The 14,681-nt window shown below is 41.9% G+C and overlaps 1 protein-coding gene across 1 annotated transcript; it reads right to left on the reverse strand.

Moving 5' to 3' along the window:
* Positions 1-1,594: 1,594 nt before the first annotated feature.
* On the reverse strand, positions 1,595-7,601 carry kiaa0040 (KIAA0040 ortholog). The gene is made up of 2 exons (XM_019871673.1): positions 7,383-7,601; positions 1,595-4,679 (listed from the first exon to the last, which is right to left on the reverse strand). The coding sequence occupies exon 2, from the start codon at positions 4,443-4,445 to the stop codon at positions 4,104-4,106; it is 342 nt and encodes a 113-aa protein (XP_019727232.1). The 5' UTR covers positions 4,446-4,679; positions 7,383-7,601; the 3' UTR covers positions 1,595-4,103.
* Positions 7,602-14,681: the final 7,080 nt, after the last annotated feature.

Below are 14,681 nucleotides of genomic sequence, written 5' to 3' on the forward strand. Positions count from 1 at the left end.
CAGTGCAGAAGAAACAATCGCATCATAGACTGGCAGAAGGGGAAAGTCATCACATCAGAAACCAACAAATTCAAAGGATGGAACACTGATGACGAAATATTGAAATAAGGAGACTACTACTACAACATACAAGAAAAAGAAAAAAAACGGACTAATTACAACAACTACCACAACAGGAAGAGGCTCCCATCAAGTGATGACTCACGTTTCCTCATAAGAATGTTGAGCAACTTACAGGAACTGCTCGTGTTCTGCTCTTTCAAAATAGTTTCCCACGTTTCCCAAGAATTTAAATGAAGCTGAGGCGCTGTCTGAACCAGAGCTATTTTTATGATAAGGTCATGACACATTTCAATCCCTCCAAAAAACGCAACCAATTCAGACATCATCGGGCACTGCAAACAGGAAGTCATTTTAGAAGACTGTACAATAGCTACGCTGACTTGGGTCGAGCAGCGGGACACAACCTGGACTAGTCGCCACTCAATTACAGGGTAGACAAACAATTAAGCATTCATACTAATCTTAATACCTAAGAACACTTCCTCAGAACACACGAGAGTCTTCAGTGAGTTTGGATTGTGGGAATGAGTTGCAGTACCCGGAGAAAAGCCACAACAGCATACAAGCTCCACACAGGAATTAAAAATAGGTCAACAAAATGTTGACTTTCTTTTTCATAATCAATATCCCCCACACTCTTTTCCACAGTTTTGCCTTTAATGGTGATACTTTAGAATGATGATCAGTGTTATTACTCATTTAACATTTGTTTTGAAATTAGAGCATCTGTGACATCACTGATTATGCTCCACATTGATGACTAAAGTCTCACTGTGAATTCATCCAAGTCACTGTTCCAGCTGACATTTCCAAGAAAGGACGTCTTGAAAATGAAATGACTTTCCACCCACGCACTCACTTACAAATGACGAGAAGAGATTGGATCCCGCCATTGCTCTGCTTACTTTGGAGCCAGAGTAAACATAAAGGGGCGAAAAAAACGAAAAGTCTGACATCTTGAAAAAAAAAAAGCCCCCCCCCCACACACACACACACACACACACACGCACGCACACGCACATGCACACGAGAGCTAATGTGGCAAATGAGTGTCTGCCCGAGTCAGTCAGGTTGACACATACGCGTGGGCTCAGCCTGAGCTATTTTTTCCATGACAGCGTTCGGGGGTCTAATAAGGGAGACTTTGTTTAACTCGTAGACCACTTGATGGAAAGAGCAGATCAGGCAGAGGGCACAACAAGCAGTTATTCAACCATTCTTTCAAAAAAAAAAAAAATTAAGAAAGAAAAAAAAAACAGACTTGCAGCTGTTTATTGTGTGTGTGTGTGTGTGTGTGTGCGCGTGTGTGTGCGCGCACATTTATATATACAGATATATACATACCGTCTTACTGTGTTTCTCACAGTGAATGCAGTCAGCAAGCTGCAAGAACAAAATGTAACTTTTGTCCCCTGAGCAGTTCACACATTTGCAAAGAAATCCCCCCCCGCCACCCCACCCCCATGTATGCGGCTGCATTTGTATGTTCATAAAGTCTGCCCATTTCTAACAGAAAAGGAATACGAAACAATGAAAGGTAAAAACACACTTTATTTCCTTGCAAAGTGTGTACAGCACACTCGGCCTTGATCATGGTATCTCTGTGTGCCGAGAAAAAAAAAGAAAAAAAGGGAAGCGCCTGAGTTTCTGAACAATAGCATGTCCTTACTGAATACAAGAAGTCGGTTTTAATTTTCAATTTGCAACTACATTATGATGCACTGACTGAAATGCTTCGTTATCATTATGTGGAGGATGATATAAATTCACTTGAGTGGAGGAAGAAGTAAAAAAAAAAAAAAACAGAGAGATGCTGCTTTTTCGCAGTTAAAGGAAAACAGGTACCTCAGAATTTTTATGCATTAGAGAACAATACGATAACATTTATTGAAAAACCCCAAATACTGTTCAGTGGTGCCTTGAGATATGAGGTGAATCTGTTCCTTGATGTTGCTCATTAAGTCACAACTCAAAAACTAACTACATTTTCAGGAGAGACATCTGCCCACCCAAAATGCCCTCATTTCACCTAGAGTGTGAAAAGGGGATTTGTATATGTATATTGAAATACTTTAATAATAATAATAATAATAATAACAATAATGAAGAACATTCTTTCCTCCTAAGGCCACAAAACAAGTGGCAGCTTTCCCACAGCACAAACGAAACCGTCATCACATGGGCCTTGTGTATTTCAGTGCCATCATGAAAGGGCCTCTTTCTTTGTTTATCCCAGCAGCTCTTGTAAGCCCGATGCCAGCGTATGCTAATTGCGCAACCCCGCAGAGATGCTCGCACCTAATTGCGCTTTGAGACGTCACAAATACAAGCCCTGTGGCACAGCTCATTTGAAGCCCCCCTCCCCTTCTAAAAAATCATTTGGCTTTGTTTACCTTTTTCGACATGCATAAGACGGAACAGCATGCTGATTTTCTTTCATTTTTTTTTTTTTTTTTTTTTTACTGCAGGGGCCTCTCATCCAAAGTAGCCACTTAAGACGTCCATGTCACAATCACTGGACTTATTCTTCCAACACTGAATGGAAGGCAGACTTGTATTCATTTTGCTTAGGCTCACATAATATAGTTTCGTTATCATATGAGTTTATTATGCACACAGCTGCTGTAGAAATCAGCTTTCATGGCTTCAATCATTTTAGGAGTGTTCTCAATGTTTTTTTTTTTTCCCCCAAAATAAGAGTGACATGATTTTAACGCTTCATATTGATAATACTAAAATATATCTATGTGTGGTGCAGGTGTTGTTTTTGTACATTTTGGCTGCCATCATCATGTTATGCATTGTCGTATTTGTGACGTTGAATATACTGTATGCGTGCCTTTCAAAGGTGGGCCTGGCCTGTTGGGTGACATGAAAGTTAGCAAATGATATTGCAGACTTGGCTGGCTGTTAACCGTCTAAACAACCGTACCGTAGCTGTGCGGTGATGTAACTCAAGCCAGTTGTGCTTTGCAATATGCACATTGCACTTTAGCTTTAGTAAATGTGAAATCATCCCCAAATTTGGAGTGGCACACGCTTGATTGCTCAGTGAAGTTGTCAGTGAAATGGACGCACTGGAGTGTTTGTGTCTTTTTGGGTCAAGCTTGAGGCGCAATACTCAGGCCCCATCATCTGCCATCATGTTGTCATTATCTCCATTGCTACAGTATAGGGCGTGGTATACAGTTGCTCCCTTGCATGCAGTTGAGTAAAACTGATTTCAGTGAAATATGATTCTTTCAAAGTGTGACAGCTTGACAGGTATTGCTGCAAATGCCCCACGGGACATACCTGAGCAACAAAGCAGTCCGAGACACAAACTAGCAACGACAGTAGCAAATGCATGCCTTGAATTCATAAGTGAAAAATCAAGAGCAAGAGGTATGGGGTTTTTTTTCTTCTTTTTTTTTTTTTTTTTAACGTTTAAAAGTGAGCCATCATATATAGCTTGTGACAAGTAGACAGGGTTACAACCGGCCTTGAAAACTGCAGTGCCCTCCTGAATACAGACACAACACATTTCACCAGGGAGCTTGAGGAACTTTTGCAGCCCCGCTATTCATGAGGCAGAGGGACCTAACAGTGCCGTGAATAAGAAACATCTGTGAGTAAATTACATGTGCCTAAAAAGCTTTATAATTGCCCACGGATCCCGCAAGATGACAGCAAAGCACTACATGGAGCTCCTCAACCCACTTCAACATTGCTCCGTGGCACCAAGAGCAAAGACGCGCTTTTGCTGCTCAGGGCTGAGCACAAAAACAGCAAGTTTTCCAGCAAATAACAGGAAAGGGTAAAAAAATACCCCAAAAAAAAAAAAAAAACAGCCAAAAGGCAAATATGCGATGCCGAACTGCATCTGCGTTGTCTGCCGGGCTTATGAATGTCTGTACCGCAAACAATATAAACATAGAGCTCCACATACTACATGGCTAGTACAAAATCTCACTACTTTCAACACTGCTTTTACATCTCATGAGTTTTGTCTGCCTTTTTTGCTGTCCACTGAAAGGCTTCCAAACAATAAAAAGGACTTTCTACTCCATCGGCAGGGCCACCAGGTCGGGCATCATCTGCCCTGTCTTCACCGATATCCACAAGTCATCATTATTGGCCGAGTTTTTCTTCTTCTTCTTATTTAATTCCGACTTGCCGGCATCTCCTCCCCTTCCACAGCAGCAGCAGCAGCAGCAGCCGTTGGCATGGCGATAGCAGCAACAGTGGCAACATACTGCAAGCGTGGTGACGAGGACGACCAGAGGCAGCGTGAGTAGGACCACGAGGCACACGGTGTTGTAGACGCCTTGGTGGTGTTTGTCCATCACGAAAGTCCAGAGATGGTTGAAGAAGTTGCGGATGCTGTCTGCTGTCCCTTCCATAGCTTCACGACGAAAAGTTCTTAAGTTTACTTCATACTTTCAGTGGCTTCGAGGAAGGCGAATTTCCATTGTGACTTTCGTTATTCTTCATCGGGCGGCCAACGCAGCACTTCTTTGGAGTTTCATTTTTACTTCCTTCAAGTGGATGGACCAGACAATGCACAATTCAAGCCCAAAAATGGCAGAAAATAAAATTTCAAGGTCAAACTGTGATGACTGTCGAAGTTGCAGTTTCTGTGGAGCAAAAGAAAACAAACAAACAAAAAAATTAGATGATTAGATGATGATTGATACATTTCTGTATTCTGTCTGCTATCCTCTGTCCAGTGTTCCCTCGCTATTTGCTAGGTAACTTCCTCACCGCGCAAAAGGAATTTGTAATTGCCTATAAATTCCACAAACTAAATACTCTTACAATCAATTCACCATCGATAACTGTTACCAAAATGCTCTTAAAAATCCATTAAATAATCTCAGTTACCTACAGTAACTACACGTAAGTCTACTAAACCTTAAAAGCTACCTAAATACTCTTAAACTCAACAAAATACTGCCTAAATGACATAAGTACACTGAAAATCAACGAAATACTCCCTAAGGTGTCTAAATACACTAAAAATCTGCAAAATACCCCAAAAAGTGATCTAAATACTTGACATCTACTTAACTACTCCTTAAAAGTTACCACAACACTCCTAAATCAACTTAAATAGCCCTGAAAAGTTACCTTAATACTCTCAAATCGACTGAAATGTCCCCTAAATTCTCTGAAATACCGTAAGCTAGCTAAATAGTCTTAAAATCTACGAAATACACCCCCTCCCCCCAAAAAATCTACTGAACTAAAAGTTAACTAAATACACTTAAAATACTGGTATATGTAATATTCCATAAAAGTTACCGAATCACATTTAAATCTATCGAAGTGATCCCTAAAAGTGACCTAAGTACCTCACATCTACTGAAATACTCCCTTTAGCTCATCCATAAGGTACTCCAAACCGTCCTTGCTTTTATTGTATCCGAGCACCAATCCTAGAGAGTGTCTCAAGACTTTTGGTGAACCTCGCGTCTTTGAGAACTGCGCGGCTCACACCCACACAGCTCCTTTCCTCACAAAAAGCGCCTGAGAAAAGGAGCGGAGCTTTTTTTTCATCTCACGTTTGCTGGCAGAGAGCGAGGGCAGAGGCACCTGCGCCAAGACCGCAAACACGTTTGGCATCACAGCCGAAGAGCTTGACGCGCGGGCGAGCTAACGCGGCGCTCTGCCTTCACACCCCCCCCCCCCCACCCTCGTTTTTTTTTCTCAAAAAAGGAAATGATGAAGGAGCATCGCGGATCAACGCTGCTCCGTGGAAAAACAAAAATGGAATAAAACCAAAAAAAAAAAAAAAATTACAAAAGAAATATTTTATGACTTCTACTTCAATAATACAAATGAAAAAGAACAAGAGAAAAATATCCCAATGGCTCTTATGACATTCCAGGAGTCCACTTGACTTTCTTGTGACATTGTGCTCCGCTGGAGGATTCTTTAGTGCAGGAAAAGCCAATTGATGCGCCTCACAAAAGCAGGACCCCCAAAAAATTACAAAAGAAATATTTTATGACTTCGACTTCATTGATACAAATGAAAAGGAACAAGAGAAAAATATCCCAATGGCTCTTATGACATTCCAGGAGTCCACTTGACTTTCTTGTGACATTGTGCTCCGCTGGAGGATTCTTTAGTGCAGGAAAAGCCAATTGATGCGCCTCACAAAAGCAGGAAGGGGCTGAGAAAAATGTGATGATTGCATCAGGGGGCTGCTTTTTGGAGGGCGCACGCGTGATCCAAAAGAGCAGAAGCGGCGACAGAAGGCATGACAGGAATCTTTAATGAGTGGCCTCGAGCGCAGTTCGCACTCTGCAACTTATACCGCTTTTCAAAAATGTTTTGTTGTTGTTTTGTTTGGGGATTTTATCAGAAGGCGAAAGCTCAAATGTTTGTGTGTGAAGACGTACTAGGACACATTTACACAAACAGCCATTAATGCGCTCATTCACAGCTATGCGCACTTTAGACACCAACCTTGTTGAAACCGACAGCTACTTCTTGGGTTCTGATCAATGTGAAGTGTTTGATACACACTTCTGAAAATTATTCATAATAACGATATTCATTGATGGGGAGGGGGGGGGGGAAACCATCATGTTGGTTATTTTTCACAATGATTAAGAAACAAATATCAATATGCAACACTTTAGCTCTATTCATCTCTGACATTGTTATATTTTCAAACACTTCAACAACATTCCTAGAAAATCACAATGGCCTATTAGCTATTTCCTTATTCAAACAGGCCTGCAGCCGAAACACCCCGCACAAAAACCATGCAAACTCCACACAGAAACGTCCAAGCTGGGAAAGCAGACACGCTAACCACTAGCACGAAAATCCTAGGTTGGTTTCGAGACAGAAGAAGAAATGTTGAAGATTTTGTTTGGGGGGGTGGTGGGGGTTAAATTCCAGTGACTGAAAAGATGTATTGATATACACCGTATTATAGCCACCCCCATTCAAAGTTCCTCAGCCCATGCCCGGGTAGCGGGGCTGGGTGAAGATCCAGAGCCACTTTCAAGCGAGCAAATCGACTGAATGCAGCAGACAAGCAGGTCGCAGGTGAGCTACAGTCTGGCCGAGTAGACATCGGGCGAAAGGCAGACTACCGGATTGGTCGCCGGTCAGTCACAGGCACAGTCATTTCTATTCTCCATTCACAACATCCGTCACCGAGGCTGAACTGAATCCAGGCTGCTTGCACCAAGACAATCCACAAATATGTAACATTTTTAATTGTCATCTGAGGGTAGAAAAAAAAATATGAACCACGGTCAAACTCTCCCAACTTTTCAGCACACGCAACATCCACAGCAACTCATTCAAAGTGACATTACCTTAACTTAGGTCAGGCCTCCTCCTCGTCAGCTCAATCAAACGTGTTGTGTCTCTGTTTAGCATTGGCTTGTGTGCTTCTTTTTGTCACCCTCACACACACGCACACAAACATCATGACAAGGCTTCACTTTCTGTTCCTGTTTGCTCTTCTAGCCCCATCCCCTCAACCTCTAACAATATCCTCCTCCTCCTGGCTTCCAAGCGTGTGTGTGTGTGTGTGTTTGCATGTGTGTGTTATAGTCACAACGTCACCACCGCACCCTGCCCACTTTTTGTAAGAATGGGCCCTCTGTCTGTTCTTGCTTGTGTGTTTCCTGCATGGATTCTTGGGCCGGCTTTTACTGTACTCGCACATGAGCAACGGGGTGACGTCGCACTGAGTCAGGGACGAGCCAGCGAGTGGAAACGTAACGGGACACGTATGTATTTAAAAAAAAAAATGGCTTGTTGGAGTTGCTCCCTTTCAGCACAATAAGACTTTGTCACCGTTAACAAACACATCTCAACCCCGCGTCTAAATGGGGAACAAACACGGGAAATGAAAGCTGCGAAAGTATTTGAGTGCTCTACCAGGTAAAAGATGCACAGTGCGTGTTTCTGTGTACACACACACACGCGCACACTTAGAGAGGCCCGCCTGTGGCATTGTAGTTAATTCTCTTTCTGGCTCAGTCAGGCAAAAGAGGTTTTTTCATTCAAAGTTTTGAAAAGAAGAGAGGGAGAAAGCGTGTCGGTAACCAGGGCAGAGCTTTTCTAAAAAGAGGATTTGAAAAAAAGTGAGTGTGCGCCTCGACCAAGCTACAGCGCCAGTGCACAAGAGCATAAATCGAGCAAGTGGCGACATTGTTAAGGGTCAACACGGGACGAGCTCAATTAGAAAAAGTGTAGGAAACACAAACCAAAATTCTTTTGCTCCATGAAATTGAAATTCATTTTTCCTCTCTCTGTTCATTATTTTCATTTTGTCGCATTTCTCGGCGCTGCACAATTTCCAAAGTGCGTGCGCGTGAATGTTCGATTTTAACATTTCAGCTTCTCATGTGTTGCGCTCTCAATGTACCCTACCCTGGACCTTCGGAATCAATAGAAATCAGCATTTTTCACCATCCTCGGCTGGTCACAGCGCTTGTTACCGTACAGCCAAGTTTGACGAGCAAAGCATGTCGGTAGCAATCTGCACACACTTAAGCCCCCCAAAAAAACGACGGTTTTGTCAACAATCCTGTCAAATTTGAAAAATTAAAATGAGGCTTCAAAATTGTGAAAAATCAACCACATTCTGTGCTCTCTGAGGCTCATGATTATTAGAAAAAAAAAATAAATAGGGGCAGAATATGCAAACTTCACACATGCCAAAGCCAAGACACAAACCATGAAGCTCAAAACTGTGAGGCAGAAACGTTAACAACAAGCTCACAGTGCTGCTGTGGCAAAATGGAAGAATCCTAGTTATGGCTGCCTCATGTTTCAGCGTGTACAGTATCAGCCACGCAGGCCTGCAGGAACATTCATGCTGTACACTGTATATTTAAAAAAAAAAAAAAAAAGCTCCAGCTGAAGATACAATCTGGTGATTTTCATCTAAACTACTGTAAATAAGGACTTCCATCATGGCTCCGGATCATTCATCAGCGTTTACTGGAGGCGACAAGACAGTGACGAGCGCAGACGCCAGCTGGGATACTACCCCATGGTGTGCAATTTTTTTTTTTTGTAGTATGCGCGTGCGCGTTATATGCCCAAGATAGCTGAAACTCTCCTGCAGACATGATGAGGCTCGTCTCATCAATTTTCATGAAGCCGCGTTGCCTCCGAGCCACGAACAAGCACACGCAGCGTCAGTCAGGGGCTGAACGGGGAAGGGGTTGTTATTGGTGGTGGTCGCCCATTTGGTACCTGGACCTTCACTGGGGACTGAATCCACCACTTAAATCCCTAAGTAACTCTTGGGCCGCTGTGTAACTATTTGAAGCATGAATGCACAACATTATTAGTAGCACATTGTTTGCTAGTCTTATTAAAGAGAACATATTATGCAAAATTGACCTTTTTAATTGCTTGTGTACAAATAGTCAGGACTCCGGAGTGCCTGCCCACCCGTCAAGTGTGAAATTAAACAACCAAGGACATTCTGATCTGGATTTTTGTGAAAATGTTTCTGTTGAGCGAGCCCTTTTTCAATTTCCATTTATCTCACTTGCGTAGGCGCCACCACGACGATTTTCTCCGCCCGTGAGCTGATCAGTTAGTGTTGGCGAAGATCCACAGCCACTTTTGAGTGATGGCCAGAAGAGCCAAAAGGTACGCAGATCCGCAATGACAAACTCCAGTCAGCCAGAACACCACACCCCGTTGTGTTAGCACTAGCATAAATGCTAACATAACTGTTCAGAGTTGTGTTCAGTTCAGTTCCCCCCGCAGCGGCGTGTACATTAGTTTAATCTACCAAATATGTCTTATAATGAAGGCTGAATGTAACTTTTTTCATATAATTTTTTATTTAAAAGTTATCATTTTATGTCAAGTCTAGTGCAGAAATGAATAGAGAAAAGACACTCTTTTTTTTGTTTGAATTGGCTTAGTTTTATCCCAGACACAGGTGAATTTTTTTTCTTAATAGTTGCATCATTAAGCATACAAACGTCAAAAAGGAACATTAATGTGAGAGGGGATGAGTTAAAAGAGGAAATGAGAGTGGTTTTGTCAGTATCTTTCAGAAACACCATTTGCTTGGTGTTTCCTGGAACGAGACACATCTTCAGAGGACAAACCACAGGCGACTGACTGCATGACCTTGTGTGCGGTCATGAACATGCACAACACTGTCTATGTGTTGGTGTGTACAGAATCTTTCTTTTAGTAAACAGTAACAGAAGACGTAACGGCCATTGCATAAAGTGCAAAAGTTCCTCAGGGGCTTAAGATCTGAGTCATTGGAATGTTGGCAGTATTTTGTTGCATGGAGAGCGTAACTCTGTGTGGGTTGACATTATTGAAGTGGTTCCACAAAGAGGAAGTCCCCGAGGATGGTCACTGACAATGACACCGCAATCTTTCCAGGCAACCAATCTAAACATTTCTTTGAGCAGAACGGTCGAATACAGGAAGCATTACCATTGGCCTTCAATGATCTTCGACACACTTGTTGTTTTATGGTGATGATTATTTTCTTCTAATCCTATTTACGTGTTCAATTTAAAGGGGACATAGACAGAAAATTGACTTTTTAGTCTTTGTCTCCGGAGCGCCTGTCCATTCAGTAACTCGTTCACTGGTGGCCGTTATCAAAGCACAGTTGCCTGGACTGCAATTCGTTTGAACATTTTGACGGATTTTTCAAGAGCCAAATAGGCTACGAAGAGTATACTCTCTTCTATCTTTGTGTCATATACTGGGGTTCCCCCTGCTTTTGTACCTTTAACACTTGACAAGGTTAAAGGTAAATAATCACACGAGAGTCCAATAATTAGTCCTATGGGTTGCATTACTGCAGCTTGTAAAGCACGTCAAGGGACCAAAATAGACTCCCATTGTCGGCCTGTTAGTAACATTGTGTTGTTGCTTCCGGTCATTGTTTGGAAGCAGCACACTTGTGATGGAAACTGCTCCTCGAGGCCTCAGCTGCACACTCACTAGTAACAGACATCCAAAGCACAATGAAGAAGAAAAGATTCCCCGCAGCACGATGCCCCCAACGATATGGATGGTGTGTCAGGGTCATGTGCAGTGATTGTTTTCCACCATGCATTCAACAAGCTGAACCCAAAAATGTCCCATTTTGGTGTCATGTGACCACACTTTTGCCGTGTCTCCAATATGTCAGTTGGCAAAGTGAAAACAGGAATTGAGCAGATCAGTGGAGTTCACTCGCCATCTTTACTCACATGTGAAGGCATTCACTGATGGGAGATCCGCTACAGCTCTCAACGCCGCTTTGAATCAGCCTCGGCCTCGTCGCGTACCCCGACCTGAGCGCCTGGAAGTACAGACAGTTGACACACAAGCCCTGTGCTCCACATACATCTGTTAAATATTCAAAAAGCACTGTGGCTACCTGTATATAAATGTTTTTCATTCCACTTCCTGCTGCAAAGGGTTCCTTAGAGAGGCCGATTGTAGATTATGGGCTTAGGTTCTAACACATAATTTTTACAGTTATTTGAAAAACAAAACAAAAGAAATGACTTAGCACGTCCTTGGGCCAGAGGTGGGGGACTCAAGTCACACGCAGGGTTGGACTTAGCATTGAGTAACACATAAAAACTGATGAATAGAGTTCTCTTCTAAAACACAATAAAACGCCTAGCTAGCTAGGCAGCTAGCTAACGGGCTAGCTAAAAGCTAGCTAGCTATGCAGCGGGCTAAGTGCCTAAATATTCATATTTTTACATTTGAAAATGTTCAAGGTACTGTGCCGTTTGTTTTGTGCCATTTTAGTGAAGTGCGTACAAACATGTCAACCCATCAGAATGCTTTTATTCACAGTCACCTCATGAAACAAGTACCATGGAGGGAGCAAAGATGATAAAATGCGAATGATTTTGATAAAATCAGTTATAAGAGAATAGCAAGAGCAACCTGAGCAAGGGTTGCAACTCAAGATAAAGAGGCACAATGATGAAATTTAACTTTGGTATTCACTATCAAATCCACATACATTTAATTCAGTGTTTCTTTTGTGTGCCACTAGGGGGAGCCTGTGTACAAAACTTTGAGAAAGAAAACTCAGCGAAGAGGAAGTGCAACAGGGATTGGGGGGAAAAAAAAACAGGACGAAAAGCGGGTAATATGTTTGGGATGGATGTTGAATTAAGTGGAAATGACAAATCGTTTTTTTAGGAGGAATGATAAGAGAGGTCGTCACAGTGTGCGTGTGTGCGTACATGAGTCTTTCACTTCTGCTTTGGCTGTCCTGCTCTGACCTTTCTATAAAGCGTGTTCACTTTTAACGCCCTGCAAGCCGATTAGTCACCATCTTGTTTCTGCTGACCTGACACTTGCATGCATAATTAGCGAATCATTTGAATACACTGTGATTAAAGATGTCTCAAAGTGCTGAATGCAGAGCTTTGGTGTTATTTCATAAGACCGAAACACTTAGCTGCTGCATGCATGGGTGTCTTTCAGTCATGTGCAGGAAACTTCTTGAACAGGAAGCTGTTTAAAAAAAAAAAAAATGCTCGTCACCAAATACAATACAAAGACAATACCTGCACTGAAGGTTGTGGCAGCATCATGCTTTGGGCCTCTTAAAAAGGACCTGAGGCCTTAGTCAAGGTGGAAAGCTTGTGTTTATATTCCAAGTAAAATTGAAACAAGAAATTGACTATTTGAATATTTTATTAATATGTAGAAAATGTATTATAAAAGGAACTATATCATACACGTTTATGTCAAACTAGAGCTAAATTTAACAGCAATATCCAAGGGTATCCAACAACAAATCCCAAGTTTTCAGCATGTATCAGATTTTTTTTTTTTTTTTACCCAACGGGCAGCAGTAAATTGAGCCAAACTTTTGCATTTACATGGCGACATTTCAAATTTGCTTAAGGTACAGTGTCACACTTAGTACAAAAGTACACCTGCAAAAGTAAACCATGAATGTTGATATAGTGATGAGGACATTTTCTTTTGAACCACTTTTACAGTCACCTGAAACGAAATGAAGCCACAGTGGTTATCTTGACATTGCAAAAAAAAAAAAAAAGTTTATTGTATTTTTTTTTTTTTTAACTGCCTTGTTTTAGTAGCGAGAAACTTCAAATGAAGATTCATGAATGTGCAGATTGTTAACTTTAGTGTCTCTTGAACTGAAATGGGCGAGGAATTACAAATTGGTACTGTGGTCGTTACAAACAGATTGTCGGCGAACTTCAGAGTAACCTTAATCTCTCAAATACGGCATTCACTTTTTGTAGTCAATCCCAAGTAATCCGAAAGGTAAAAAGTCTGACTTGACATAACATCCCTCATATTTCAAAGCACATTCAATGTTCCCTTTTGTTCCTCAAGACGCCCAGAGACAAACTCCGCCTAAGTGGTTAATGCAAGAAGAACACTACAAGATGACCTACTCTAGCTGCGATCACGATCCAAGATGGCACAAGCATTAACAGAACCCCGGGAAATGTCGCTACCAACTATTTAAACAAGTGACTTGAACCCGGATCGGCAAACGTGACGTAATAAAGACAAGTGGAACTGCAATGTAGTGGGCATGCAGCGTTGTCAGTAAGAGCGGGAATCTGGGTTTTTTTTTGGCATTCGTCTGCTTCTAAAAGACGCGATATCTTCATGGCTACACGAGTACATGATAAATGAAGAGGTTGAGTTGAGTCTGTGCTGGCGTCAAAATTGGAGGAAGTTGACAGTATGAGGTCAGGTTGCAACTTTAAAGGGGGACATATTCTGCAAAACTGACTGTTTAATTTGGCGGATAAAAATAGTGGGAACCCATTAAGTGTGAAATTAAACAACAACGGATAACTTAATATTTTGTGGGCTGTTAGTGAGGGGTGGTTGGTTTCTATAATTTGACTGCAAAACCCCTCCACTACCTCCCCCAACCTTGTGGGGTTTTTTTTTCAGTGTGCCCCACATTGTCTCACGGCCATCCCACTGGGGTATGTTTGGGGTATTTTGATGTATGCATCAACCCACTACCCCCCCAACCTTATGGGGGTTTTTTTTCAGTGTGCTCCACGTTGTCTCACGGCCATCCCATTGGGGTATGTTTGGGGTATTTTGATGTATGCATCAAACACTGATTGTGAATAAGATGCATCACGCGTCCCTTTTTAAAGGTTTACGTGAACAATTTGTGCAAGCACAACCGCAGACCGAACCCCATTATTTGTATGCTTGTGTTTTTTGACGGGACTGGCTTCTATCTGTTCCCATTTCTTCGTATGGTTCGCAATCTTTGGTATTCAAACCATCACTACGACGAGATACAACACACACTGCTTGAAACTAAACTAAAAAAAAATGAAACAACTACGGAAATTACGTTCAATGAACACAGAAAAAAAAAGAATTAATATATTGATCATGAACACAAATACTGTATATTGCAACGGATGAGTCCGACGTGAGAGAATGTTTGTGAATCTGAATGTCCGACTTGAATGCTCCCGTCTTCTTGAGCCCCTTTCACACAGAAATCTCCCAAAACAGGAACTGAAAAAGTTCACGTACATTTTCAACAGAATGCGGCAAGGCAGGACACCTAAAAAGGTTTGCCGCTGAAATGATCCAATTTCACGCCAATGATTCTTCATTTACGACAAGTAATG

This window comes from Hippocampus comes, unplaced genomic scaffold, assembly GCF_001891065.2.
Source record: "Hippocampus comes isolate QL1 unplaced genomic scaffold, H_comes_QL1_v1.1 scaffold217, whole genome shotgun sequence".
Lineage (NCBI taxonomy): Eukaryota > Metazoa > Chordata > Actinopteri > Syngnathiformes > Syngnathidae > Hippocampus > Hippocampus comes.

Coding starts and splice junctions, on each gene's coding strand:
- kiaa0040 (XM_019871673.1), bottom strand. CDS start 4,445: ATGGAAGGGACAGCAGACAGCATCCGCAACTTCTTCAACCATCTCTGG.